This window comes from Camelina sativa, chromosome 12 (assembly GCF_000633955.1).
Source record: "Camelina sativa cultivar DH55 chromosome 12, Cs, whole genome shotgun sequence".
Classification (NCBI taxonomy): Eukaryota; Viridiplantae; Streptophyta; class Magnoliopsida; order Brassicales; family Brassicaceae; genus Camelina; species Camelina sativa.
Window position 1 is genome coordinate 30,029,607 of NC_025696.1, and position 13,224 is coordinate 30,042,830.

General features: G+C 38.9%; 1 protein-coding gene across 1 annotated transcript; it reads left to right on the forward strand.

Moving 5' to 3' along the window:
* On the forward strand, positions 5,407-6,372 carry LOC104732910 (probable thionin-2.4). The gene is made up of 3 exons (XM_010452513.2): positions 5,407-5,707; positions 5,801-5,878; positions 5,980-6,372. The coding sequence occupies exons 1-3, from the start codon at positions 5,482-5,484 to the stop codon at positions 6,075-6,077; spliced, it is 402 nt and encodes a 133-aa protein (XP_010450815.1). The 5' UTR covers positions 5,407-5,481; the 3' UTR covers positions 6,078-6,372.

Below are 13,224 nucleotides of genomic sequence, written 5' to 3' on the forward strand. Positions count from 1 at the left end.
GGGGGGGGGGGGGGGGGGCTTCACGAGCTGAACAGTTCAGAGTTTGTTACAGACTTATAGTATAGAGAAGAAAAAAGCACCTGTCATTTCTCCTAATAATCTCGAAGGCTTAAACAAGGCTATGCTTTACAGTACCAACCTGAAAGCAAGAGGATCCCCACACAAAATTTATACAGCCACAGATTATACACATCTAGAATATGTGGGAACCATCATGCTTCGATTTCCACCATAATCAATGTCTAACGCAACACTGGAAAAACCAAAAACATAAAGAAAGAAAAAAGAGAACAACAAACCTGATTCCGCAATCGGGTACCAGTCTTCACTCAGATTCATCAAAAACATCTCTGAATTCATGGAGAATTTAAGAAGAATTGACACGGGATGAAAAAATCGAAGAAGAGGAGAAGAAGACGAAATGATCTTCGGACTGCCCGCAAACCCGCGGTCTCAAGCGGGCAAAACCCGACTAAACCGCAAACCAAACGGGTCATACCCGCGAGACCTGCTATTTATTGGGCATCATTTTTAAAGCCCATGCCCGAACCGTTAAGTGACTAAACGGGCAATGCCCGCGGGCTTTAGGCCCGTTTGACACCCCTAGTTTAGGATTTATAAAAAATTTTAATGACTTGAAAAGTTATATAAAATATGTTGTTATTCAATCAAGACTTTGTAAAATTCTTTAAAAATTTGGTGTTATTGTTTGTGGATTTGTAAAAAGTTATCTAAAATCTTGATAAATCTAGTGTTATTGGATTAAGAGTTTTATAAAGGCATTAAAGTTTTATGTTATTCAAGTAAAACAAAAGAATCTTGGATTGTTAATAAATTCAAATTTTATGTTATTGGGTTAGGATTTTATATTATTTCCTTCATAACAAAAGTCATGAAAACTCTTTCATCAAATAGAAAGATTTTACAAGATTAGGAAAAAAAAATCAGCAAGATTTAAAAAAAAACTTCCTAAACAATCTCTTATAAAATCCTTCATTTTTACTTTCTAATTTTCTATGATTTTAAAAATCATCAAAGTTTTAAAAACATAAAGTCATTAAAATTCTTTCTTAATCCTAAACTAAACGTAATATCCAATTACGACTTCCACTCCGTTAGCATTGAGTGGTTGCGCAAAACATCATATACAATTCTTACAAAACAATTGCTTTGAATTTGTGTCAACGCTTAGTAAAGAAACTTACCCAAAAAGAGCACTTAAGAAGAGTAGCACCGATAATTGCCTGCTAAGTGCGGTCTATTCTCTTTGTAGTAGATCCGATCAATATATAATTATTTTCTTTTCTGGTTATAAAATAAATTTTATAATCTAAGTGAATATAATTTTTTAATTTATCACGAAACATGAAATTATACATTCCTTTTTTTTTGTTTAACATGAATTTACACGGAGATTTTCACTAACTTTATAAAAATAAACAAAAACAGTAGACCGAAAGGCTTTAACATACTTACGTGGCTGGCTGATAAAAAATAGTTTCATGCAAAATATAGTTGTCGTAAAGCTAGGAATGTCAAAATATGCATTTTTTTTTTTTGGTACTGCCAATACACTCATATCTATAGATAACATATTTTTTTTTTTGGTCAACAAGTTTTCTTATATTAGAAGCGAATTAGACAGCCACAGAGGAGGAAACAGCAGAGGCTGCTAGAGCTTGTTTAACTAGACTATCGGCGACAATATTAGCCGCACGAGGAATAAACACAAAAGATATCAGAACAAAGCTGTCTACTAGGTTGCGGATATCACGCAGGATACCGACTAGCTCGTTTAATACTTTGTTTGAATTCAGGAGGTCCACCATTGATTTGGAGTCCGACATTACTTGAATTGAGGACAGACCTTTGGATAGAGCTGCTTCCAAACAGAGGAATTAGTTTGGAGACAAAGATCTCGCATCCTGTGGTTACAGAGTGGTGACAGGAATACCGGTTTTTCCATGCTTTCAAAAGGGGACGGCGTACCCAAAACCGTCTAGCAGTGATCGAAGACGACGATGGGACAGCTTTCTACGAAGAAGATCAGATAGCTAATAGCATAGCTAAATATTTCAATCAGATCTTCACGGCCAACCCACATGCGGACATGAGCGTTTTGGACGACTTAGTTCTCCCTGCGGTTTCTGATGAGATGAATGCCACACTCACCTCTATCTCACTGGATGAAGAAATCCGTAAAGCTCGCTTCCTCATCCACCCTGACAAAGCCCCGGGCCCCAACGGCTTCTCGGCCGGTTTCTACCGATCATACTGGGATATCTTGCAACCAGACATTTGCAAAGAGGTCAAGGATTTTTTCCGGACGAGTTCTTTCCCCCCGTCTCAATGAGACCCATGTCTGCCTCCTCCCAAAGATCGTAGGCCCAAAAGGTGTCTCGGACTACCGCCCCATAGCACTCTGCTTCATCACTTACAAGATTGTGGCAAAAATCTTAACAAACTGGCTCCAACCATTCCTCCATCTGCTCATTTCAGAGCACCAGTCCACGTTTGTTCCTAGAAGATCCATCTCAGATAAAGTTCTTATCACACACGAGATTCTCCACTACCTGCGTACATCTAAGGCTAGAGTGCGTTGCTCCATGGCGGTCAAAACCAACATGAGCAAGGCGTATGACCGCATTGAGTGGAGCTTCCTGCGTGCGGTCTTGGAGAAAATGGGCTTCAATGGAGTTTGGATATCATGGATCATGGAATGTGTGACATTGGTTTCGTACTCCTTTCTTATTAACGAAACCCCTCAAAGCAAAGTCTTTCCCTCAAGAGGCCTTCGCCAAGGAGACCCTCTCTCCCCGTACTTGTTCATCCTGTGCACTGAGGTCCTCTCTAGCATGTGTCGTCAGAGTCAAGAGAATGGATCACTGCTAGGCGTGAAGGTTGCGAGGGGCTCTCCTTCGATTAATCATCTCCTCTTTACAGATGACACCATGTTTTTCTGCAGGTCGGACGAGTGAAGCTGTAAAACTCTAGCCGCCATCATTCACAAATATGAGAAAGCCTCTGGTCAATGCATTAACCTCAACAAGTCCACTCTCACCTTCTCGTCTAAAACTCCCGCAGCAGTCAAGGAACTCGCAAAAAACGTTCTTAAAATCACAAAGGAGGGTGGGATAGGCAAGTCTCTGGGGCTTCCGGAACATTTTGGTAGAAGGAAGAGTGACATCTTCACCTCCATTGTGGACCGTATTTGACACAAATCTCACAGTTGGACCAACAAGTTTCTCTCGAGTGCGGGGAAAGAAGTTCTCTTAAAGGCGGTGCTGGCAGCCATGCCTACTTATACAATGTCAAACTTCAAAATCCCTTTATCCCTATGCAGGCGGATCCAGTCCATCCTCACCAGGTTTTGGTGGGACAATAACCCTGACAAACGGAAAATCTGTTGGGTATCATGGGATAAGCTATCTCTCCCTAAACAGGAGGGGGTCTTAATTTCAGAGAAATAGAAAACTTCAACGATGCTCTTCTGGGGAAGATTAGCTGGAGAATCCTCTCGCAACCTCATTCCCTCCTGAGCAAAGTACTCTGCGGTAAATACTGTCCAAACTCTGACTTCATGAGTTGCTCGATTCCCTCCAATGCCTCGCATGGTTGGAGAGGGATCATGGCGGGTAGAGAAGTGCTAAAGAAAGGTGTAGGATGGCTAGTAGGAAATGGCGAGAATATAAGCGTGTGGGATTCCCCATGGTTGTCAACGTACACTCCTTCCATTCCTATCGGCCCTGTCCCAGAACACCTCCTTCATCTGAAAGTTAGCGATCTCCTTGACTCTTCCTCTAATACGTGGAACGTACAGAGGATTAGGGAGACTCTGCCTCTGTTGGAAACTCCAATTCGCCTGCTGTGACCAAGCGCTGTTAAATCGGAAGATACCCTGGTTTGGCTCCCGGAGAAATCAGGGATTTACTCTTCAAAATCTGGTTATAACATCATTAAGAAAAACCAGCAAAACACAGTTCAAACAGGCTTTAACTGGAAAGCATCCATCTGGCAAGTCAAAGCTTCTCCAAAGGTTAAAAGCTTTCTCTGGAAAATTGCCTCCGATGCACTCCCTGTAGGTGCCCTGCTGACGCACAGAGGAGTACAGTTGTCCGCCTTATGCAAAAGATGCGGAAATCTTTAGTCCATAACTCACGTGTTCTTCCACTGTCCTTTTGCCTCCTCAGTCTGGCGACTGGCTCCAATCTGCAACCTCTCTTCCCCTGGTTTAGATGCGAACCCCTTAACCTTACTCCAGAACCTAAAAAAAAGCATTAATCTGCCGCCATCAGGTTTATCACACACACCGCTCTACTCCTGGATCCTCTGGAACCTATGGTCAGCAAGAAATAAACTCGTGTTCGAGGACATCACCTTCTCACCGGAAGAAACTACTAGGAAGGCGATCGCTGATGGCTCATCGTGGCAACGTGCTTTTGCCTCAGAGGAAATCTGTACCCCCCTTCCTTCTACCCTGCCAACCATTGGTCCCCAACCAGCTCCCAATAGTTTCTCTGCCCTGCTAGAAACGGATGCAGCTTGGAAGTTGGATTCTTACACCTGTGGTTTGGGCTGGGTAGGAAGAGATGTACAAGGCAGGATTCTATTCAAAGAAGCAAAAGCTGAACCTTTTGTCGCTTCTGCACTCCAAGGAGAAGCTCTAGCCATAAAAGCAGGTTTAGATAACATATTTTATGTTAACGAACCCACACTAAAAGTGAATTTGGAATTAAACCAAATATACTGTTCAAACTGAAACTCAAAACAAAAGAGTTGGTTAAAACTAAAGTACTAAACAGAAACAAACACAAAACACGTTCTAACCAACTATTTGAATATTTGTCTTATTTTTAATTTTCCACAAGAGAGTTGGTTAAAAATTTAATATGTACCTACGTAACCACAAGAGAGTTGGTTAAAATTAAATGAAGAAACGAAAAACACGTTGTAACAAACTACGTTCTTATCTTTTCCTCTCCAACGGTTGGAGTCCAACCTACTCATATTCAAACTTTATGGACATAATACTACTCATAATATAATCTCTCATAGTTATAAACCAAATTTCAAGAAAGTACATTATAAACTATACGATTAGCACGAAGATACAAAATATAACCAGCAAAACTAATACAGAATGTATAGTGATACTTAAGTATTCTAATTCAAAACAAAAAAAAAATATTTTATATTTAAATCTAATTAACCAAAAAAAAGAAGAAGAAGATTTAAACTATATTTCCTTACTCTGAATCAGAACACCCGGAGGTGAAGGTAACATTTAAGATAGGGTTGGTCCACACAGCATGTACAAAGTCTATAGAGCATGTGATGAACCTGGCTATCAAACACAGTTTGTGGTTGAAAATTATAAACCAACTAGTATTTAAGAGAGCCTTGTTTCTTCTAGTAAGTCATCAATACAAGCTTATAACTCTCCACATATATTTTGCGATCAGATAACTAATTAATCGAAAGATGGACGGAAAAACTTTGATTCTTAGTGTGCTCGTAATGACTCTGTTCATGGCACAAATTCAAGTTGAGGCAAAGAGCTGCTGTCCTTCCTCCACAGCTAGAAATATCTATAATACTTGCCGTTTAGTGGGAGGTTCCAGGGAAAGATGTGCAGTCCTCGGTGGCTGTAAAATCGTTAATGGGAAATGTCCTAACGGATATACGAAGGACATTCTCGATAACACAGGTAAAGTGGTTAATATTGTACTTTACTAAAAACATTATATTTTTGTAAGAATGATCGAGGTTTCATTTAATTTGTTTTGATTTTTGTCTTAAGTTGATGTTGTCAATGAATATTGTAAGATTGGGTGTGCATCCTCTGTCTGCAGTGCTTTAACCACTCTCCAGTACTCAGGTAAAGAAAACTCATTAAACTCTGAATCATTGCTATCAATATATTTTTGAATAATCAACAAGAAATTATTTAAATGCATTTAAATTTGTTTCGATGACTAGATGCAAGTGAAATCGTAAATGGAGCTGTTGAAAAATGTGTCATAGCATGTTCTACGGTCTGCACCAAAGGCTCGATGAATGCAGTTGAAACTGCCTAGACAACCATATCCATGAAGATACCACGTACATCTCAAGGCTATGGGGGTAGTCATACTTTGCAATGTTGCTTTTCATGTTTTCAATAATTTTTGTATGTGACAAAAAAATGTAGAAGGTTATCGATCCCTAGATTGTATATGCCTTCTATTTTCTATTTAAAAAAATAAATATTTGGTCTCCTGGATTCCTGGATTGTTGTATGTGACAAAAAAATATAGAAGGTTGTCGATTCCTGGATTGTCTATGCCTTCTATTTTCTATCTTAAAAATAAATATTTGGTCTTCTTCTTTCTATTTTCAGTCACTTTCTGCTTAATGGAATTATGCGAAATATTATCTAACAATTAGCTAAACTGTTGCATTGATTTTCTCAGAAAACTGAAATATGTATGATGATATATGTAAAACATAAATTATATATGTGACAACACTATACTATATGTTAATTTATTTTATTATGATTGGGTTCATATTGTTAGTTTTTTAATATTAATACCAAAATCAATCTAGAAGACTAGAACGGAAAACAAAATGTAAAACTTAATTATTTGTTATACTGGCTATTTAAGTAGGCATATATATAAAAGAGTCAATTTGCCAACTAACCAAAACAAAAAAGACAAAGAAAAATATAACATCATATTTGAAAAAATTAGAAAAATAAGAAAAAGGATAAGTAAAATTAAAATTTTTATTCTTGTGAAAGTTTGATAATAGTGATGGGTGGTGTCCAGAAGATTGTGGTCAGAGGTGGTGATGGTTGGTGACCGGAGGTGATGGTGGCCAGCGGCCGGGAATGAATGGTGGTCACTGATGGCCAGAGATGGTGGTAGTCGCCAGTGGCCGGAGATGGTGGTGACTGGTGGACGGAGGTAATGGTGGTTAGTGGCCGGAGATGGTACTGGTGGTGGCCGGCGATAGTGGCTGGTGATAGGTAGGGGGTTATGGTGGTGGTATGAACACTGAACCCTACATAGTAAATTGTCAACCCAACTCTACTTTACTAATATACAGTAAAACCTCTATCAATTAATAATGTTGGGACCATGACATTTTATTAATTTATAGTGATACTAATTTATTTATAAATTAATTATAGTATAAAGTAATAATTATTAATTTATAGATATATTTTCTAATTGTTTAAATTTTTGAAAATTAGGAATCAATACAATTTTATAAAAATAAGATTAGACTTTCGGATGTTATAAATTTTATGGTTTTGGAATTGAATTTGTAATATTTAGAAAACATTGTAGATAATAAATTACAAATAAAATAGACAATTCACTTATATATATGACATATGTATATTCAAGTTTATGAATGATACTATCAGTTGACATATTTTAATAGCCTATATAACTATCAAAATATAAATGATGCATATGTAGAAATTGAAAACTTAAAAAATAGTTATTTTTATGACATGTTATATAGTATTTTATATCATTATAGTTTGGAAATACAACATAGTAATTGTTTTATATATATGAGCTCTAGGAGAAAATTTAGTTTTTAAATACGTATATTATTAGATTAACATATATATATATATATATATGTAAATTTACATCTTTATTAATTTACGATATTATTGGGATTTGGGACCATTTTTTTAATGGAGTTTTTTTTTAAAAATATTATCTTATTAAATTTATTAAATTATAGTGTTTATTAATTTATAAAGTATTAATTTATAGAGGTTTTACTGTATAACTGTTTATTTTGGGGGTCAAACATATCAATAATACATAATATTATAGTGAATATTATCTTTTAGTGGTTAGATTAGTCACTTAGTGAAATATAGTTTTTTTGAATGTTAGATTTGATAAATTTCCTATATAAAAAGATGCATTAATTATGTAAAAAGAAAAATCATATCTCTGACGTATACAATATTAACTAAAATTAACATATCAAATCAATAGATAGAAAATGATTTATTTATTTATTTATTTATTTTTTTTTTTGCATGTGGCGATGGAATTTGCAATTTTTAGGGTTTCATTTTGAGATGGTTGTATACGGCGGCGATGGGAGAGGAACGAGATATGGTCTCTCGGTTACTCTTGGAGGATGTCAGATACGAATTTGGTTTGATTCTTTATCTCAGTTATTACCAGATCTGGCCTCAAGTGGGAGATCTCCGGTTTTTTGGGTTTCGAGGATACGGGCCCAAGGATTATTGAGGGGAAAAGATACATGGGTCTATGGTGATGGGTGTATGCTTATGTGATTCCATTGTATATCTGGTGGGATCTGCGTTGTTGGTCGATTGGATTTGCGGTTTGCATTTGTGGCTTGTCAGGTTGATTTGAATTTCAAATTGATTTTGTGGTTTTATGAGATCTCTGCTATCAGGGATATGATTCTCTTGGCAAAGGGTAATGGGATTTTATTTCCTTGTCTTTGACGGTTCGTTGGCAAGAGAATATTCAACTATTTATAGTCAAGGGAAGTTTTGGAAATCAAGCGGATAGGATCTTCGATCTTTATTGGGTTATTGGTCTTGGTCTATTGCTGTATATTTAGCTGGTTCCGAGGCTTCTTTTTGTGACAACCCGTCCCGCGGAACCCACAAGCCCTCCGCTAGCTACCCCAATGGACCGTTTGTGGACCCTGCTAGCCCTCCGCTAGCCGTCCCAACAGACTCCAAGCTGGCCCTGCAGGGCATCGATCCTAACCCATCACCGTGGAATGGAACTATTCATCCAAATCCACCAGTAGGTTATTGTAACAACCCTGGTCCACACCCTTTAACAACCTTCCCACAGGACAAGCTGTCAGCATTTTTATTGTAACAACCTGTCCCGCAGACCCCACTAGCCTCCCGCTAGCTGCCCCAACAGACCGTCTGTGGAACCTGCTAGCCCCCCGCTAGCAGTCTCAATGGACCCTAAGCTGGCCCTGCAGGGCATCAATGCTAACCCCTCACCGTGGACAGGAACTATTCATCCAAATCCACCAGTAGGTTATTGGTGTGCTAGGCGTTCCTCGAACCCTGGTCCCCTCCCTTTAACAATCTTCCCACAGGACAAGCTGTCACCAATTGACCTGCAGATCAATTGGTGACAGCTTGTCCTGTGGGAAGGTTGTTAAAGGGTGGGGACCAGGGTTCGAGGAACGTCTGGTGCACCAATAACCTACTGGTGGATTTGAATGAATAGTTTCATTCCATGGTGATGGGTTAGGATCGATGCCCTGTAGGGCCAGCTTGGGGTCCGTTGGGACGGCTAGTGGAGGGCTAGCAGGGTCCACAGACGGTCCGTTGGGGCAGCTTGAGGGGGGTAGTGGGTTCCGCGGGACGGGTTGTCACACTTTTTTCTTGACATATCTCTGCTTTTCCTCATTTATCGGGTTCGTTGGTGTTGTCGTGCCGGAGTGTTTCTTTGTGTATTTCAGAGTGCTTATCGGTGGGTTCGTTGGTGTTTATGTATGTGGTTTATCATGGCTCAGTTGGTGCTTGATAAAGGCAAGGCTGTGTTGGTCCGTATAGAGGTTGTGAAGATATATGATTCTGTCTTGGCTCAGCGGATTCAAAAGTTTTCCCTCACTCTCATTGGAAGGTTGATGAATCCAGCAATGCAGAGGATGGAGTCTCTGATTGCTAATCTGCCCAAGATTTGGAAGTTGGATGCAAAGGTTATGGGAGCAGATTTGGGTCAGGGGACTTTCCAATTCAATTTTGAAGAAGAGGAGGATCTTCTGGGTGTCTTACATAATGGTCCTGATCACTTTGATTGTTGGATGATCTTGCTGGTTCGTTGGGAACCTATAGTGTCTGGCTCCTATCCCTCGGCCATCAGTTTCTGGGTGGAGGTGGGAGCAATCCCTATGCATGTGTGGGAGTTAGCAACACTTGAGGCTATAGGGCAGAAGATTGGTCAAATCAAGAAACTTGATGAGGAAACTGGAAGTATTTGTGTCACGGTAAATGGATTCAATCCTTTACTTTTCAATTTGGTGGTTCCCTTTGATACAAGCGACGACGTGGTGGTCACCATTGATTATGAGAAGTTGTCTGGGTACTGCAAACATTGTTTCCGCTTAACACATGATGTGTTGGTATGTCCCGAATTGAAAAATGTTCCTGCGGTTCGGGGAAATGTGGATCACACGGATAAGAGGGGGGTACACTAGCGACAGCAGGAGCCAACTAAACAGGGTCCTGCTCAACATGATGGTGGGTGAGAGAAACCACGGAAGCATGTTAAACGGGCTTTGGACTTCCAATCTGAGCATTCCAATGAGAGGAGACAACCACAGTTTTGGGGTGGTGAGTCCAACTCTTCCGGTTTTTCTCTTCAGGTGAGGAATCATGGTCATGCTTAGGGTCAGCAGATGCGATATCACAGTAGTTGGTCGGGAGCTAATATGGGTTATGCTTCTGGTTCGCAGATGGTTGGTGGCGATATGGTGGATCTTGGCACTGGTTTACCACCACAGCGGAAGGGAATTAGACCAGTGTGGCCTAAACAATTGTATAAGGTTAAGCAGGATTCTGGTGAGAAAAAGTCTGAGAGTCTCGATCTTGGTGGTGCTTCGTCCGTGGTAGTCGAGGATACCTTCATGGAGGTGACAGTAGAGAATAGTTCAGGTGGCAAGGACGATGACCTTGACGAACCGTCTTTTAATGAAAGTACTGATGATTTGTTAGAGGATGGGGAATTTGATGATGTTGATAATCCTGAGGACTTAAGGCAAGAGTCGGATTCCGTTACAGATGCTCACTACAAGAAAACAGGACAACGACCACTCTAGGAATAGTCGCTAAATAGTCATTAAATGAACATATGCGACTATTTAGCGACTAATCACTGTTGTAGCTAAACTTTTGCCGCTAATACATATAGTCGTTATTTAGCGACTATTTAACGACGATATGCTGTTGTCGTTATATTGTCGTTATTTAGTTACCAAATTTGGCGACAATTTGCCGACTATTTAACGATTATATTATCAGTAGTCGTGTAACAGTCACTAAATTTAGTCTTAAATTAGTCGTTTTATTCTGCGACTATTTACCATCTATTTAACGACAATTTACCATCTAAATGACGACTATATAACGACTACTTTGTTTTGGAAAATAATGAAATTAACTGGTTTTTATTGTTTTGTAATCATGATTTTAATACTGATTTATGAAATGGAGAACAAACATAGTATTCAAGTGGAAAATCTATTGAAAATACATTATAAACATAACCATAATTGTATATAAACCAGAACATACACAAGTCCAAAATAGAAATCAAACCAAAAGCAAAGAAAGAAAAACTTTATAACACATACAAACCGAAGAAAAGAACTTAGTTCATGAGTTAAGAAAATAAATGAACCATATTGGAGTTGATCATGGAGTTGTTGATGGAAGATTGTCCTCCTCAGCTGATTGAGAGGCTATAAATTCCAGGTAGGCTGGATTAGTGTTGCGCATAAACTTTGCCATCAACGACAACTCTTTGATCTCGTTCTTTTGCTCAGCAACAAGGAGAGCAGTCTCTTTTCTTGAGCAGCAGCTTCAGCATTGAGAGTCGCCTGAACTTCAATTTGACGTTGGGCTTCCTTCAGTTGCTCTTGTAATGTAAGAAAGGCTTCGGTTTGTGATGGTTGCTTGCCCTTGCCAAGAGTATCTTTGAGGCTTCCAACACCATGAGGAGTTCCTCGTGAATCCTTCTCAGTGCACTGTTTTTAGAAAAAGAAAAACAGTAAGTAAAGAGCAAAACAAATGCATGATCGAGTAGAAATGCTACTTTACCTCAAGAAAGATTGCAGTACATTCATCGCTGGTGAGCTCGCGACGGTGTGAAGTACCATCTGAAAGAGTTGAATCTGCCTCGAGCTCAGCCATCTTCTCTTGCAACTTCTGATGATAAGCTTGATGGATTTTCTCTGCCTTGCCATCAACATAAGAACCATCCCGCTTTGTATGTGTTTTGAAAAAAACTTCACCCATACTGACCTCATTTCCCAACTCCTCTTCCTGCAATGTTAGAAATTAAAGAATGGTTATGAAAGTGTTTAAAGTTAGAAATGTTGATAAATGTAACTAACAAAACAGAAATGACTTAGTATCAGATCATCTTGGATTTCTCTATATGACTTAGAGCCTGATAAGTGGATGTGAGGACCGAGACCATTACGGTCAGACATACGACAATTGGAATAGGTGGTACTCCTTTGTTGTTGTTCTTCAGTAGCCCAATTATCAACCATATCTTGCAAGAGAGTACCTTCAATCCATGGAGGTTTAATTTGAGCCGTCCTTTCATCGCTAACCATGCCCTTCATCTGGCGTTTACAGATGGTGTTGAAATGTTCTTGAACGGTTCCTGTTATCAATGGATCCCAGGTGTGAGTTTTCTACAAAACAAAGAGATAAGGAATTATGTCAGTGAAAACAAGCAATAAGCACAAGTAGAAAACATGTAACATTGTACTATTCTTACCGCAAACTCCATGAAGTATCTCTCTTTTCTATCGGGAGGCACAAAAGTCCAAGTATAATATGGATCATCGAATTTGTTTTCAAAAGTCTTGGAAATCTTCCGAACAAGTTGGCCTTTTTTGTCCCGATCAAATCTCCACACACACATGTAAACAATGATAGTTAGTTTGATTAGTTAGAAAGCAAACAAAAAAAAAATCAGTTAGAAACCTCCACACACACATGTAAACAATGATATGCCAAAGAGATTTTGTTGCATCAATGGTTTTACATACACATGTAAACAATGCAAAAGAGATTCTATAACTATGCATTTCTTTTTATGACAAACAAATTGAAAGCAACGAGATTGACAAACCAATTGAAAGCAACGAGATTGAAACTTGCCATACGAACAAACCAATTGCTTGCAACGAGAATCAAAGACACCCTAAGATAAATAAACCAAGTGCTTGCAACGAGAATTCAATCCCCAAACATATTGTTGAACCAAAGACAAACATTACCAAGTTTTCTTCTCCCTAAGTGTGACAAACCAATTGCTACAAACATTACAAACGAGAATTCAACACCCTAAGTATGACAAACCAATTGCTACAAACATTACCAATTGCTACAGACGAGAATTAAAACAAACCAAAGCTACAAACATTACCAAGTTGTGTTGTCCAACGGTATGGGAGAGAGAA

Excerpts from the sequence above, each read along its gene's own strand:
- LOC104732910 (XM_010452513.2), top strand. The coding sequence starts at position 5,482 with ATGGACGGAAAAACTTTGATTCTTAGTGTGCTCGTAATGACTCTGTTC. Across the intron at positions 5,708-5,800 it reads GGACATTCTCGATAACACAG|TTGATGTTGTCAATGAATAT; the intron begins GTAAAGTGGTTA and ends TTTTGTCTTAAG. Across the intron at positions 5,879-5,979 it reads AACCACTCTCCAGTACTCAG|ATGCAAGTGAAATCGTAAAT; the intron begins GTAAAGAAAACT and ends TTCGATGACTAG.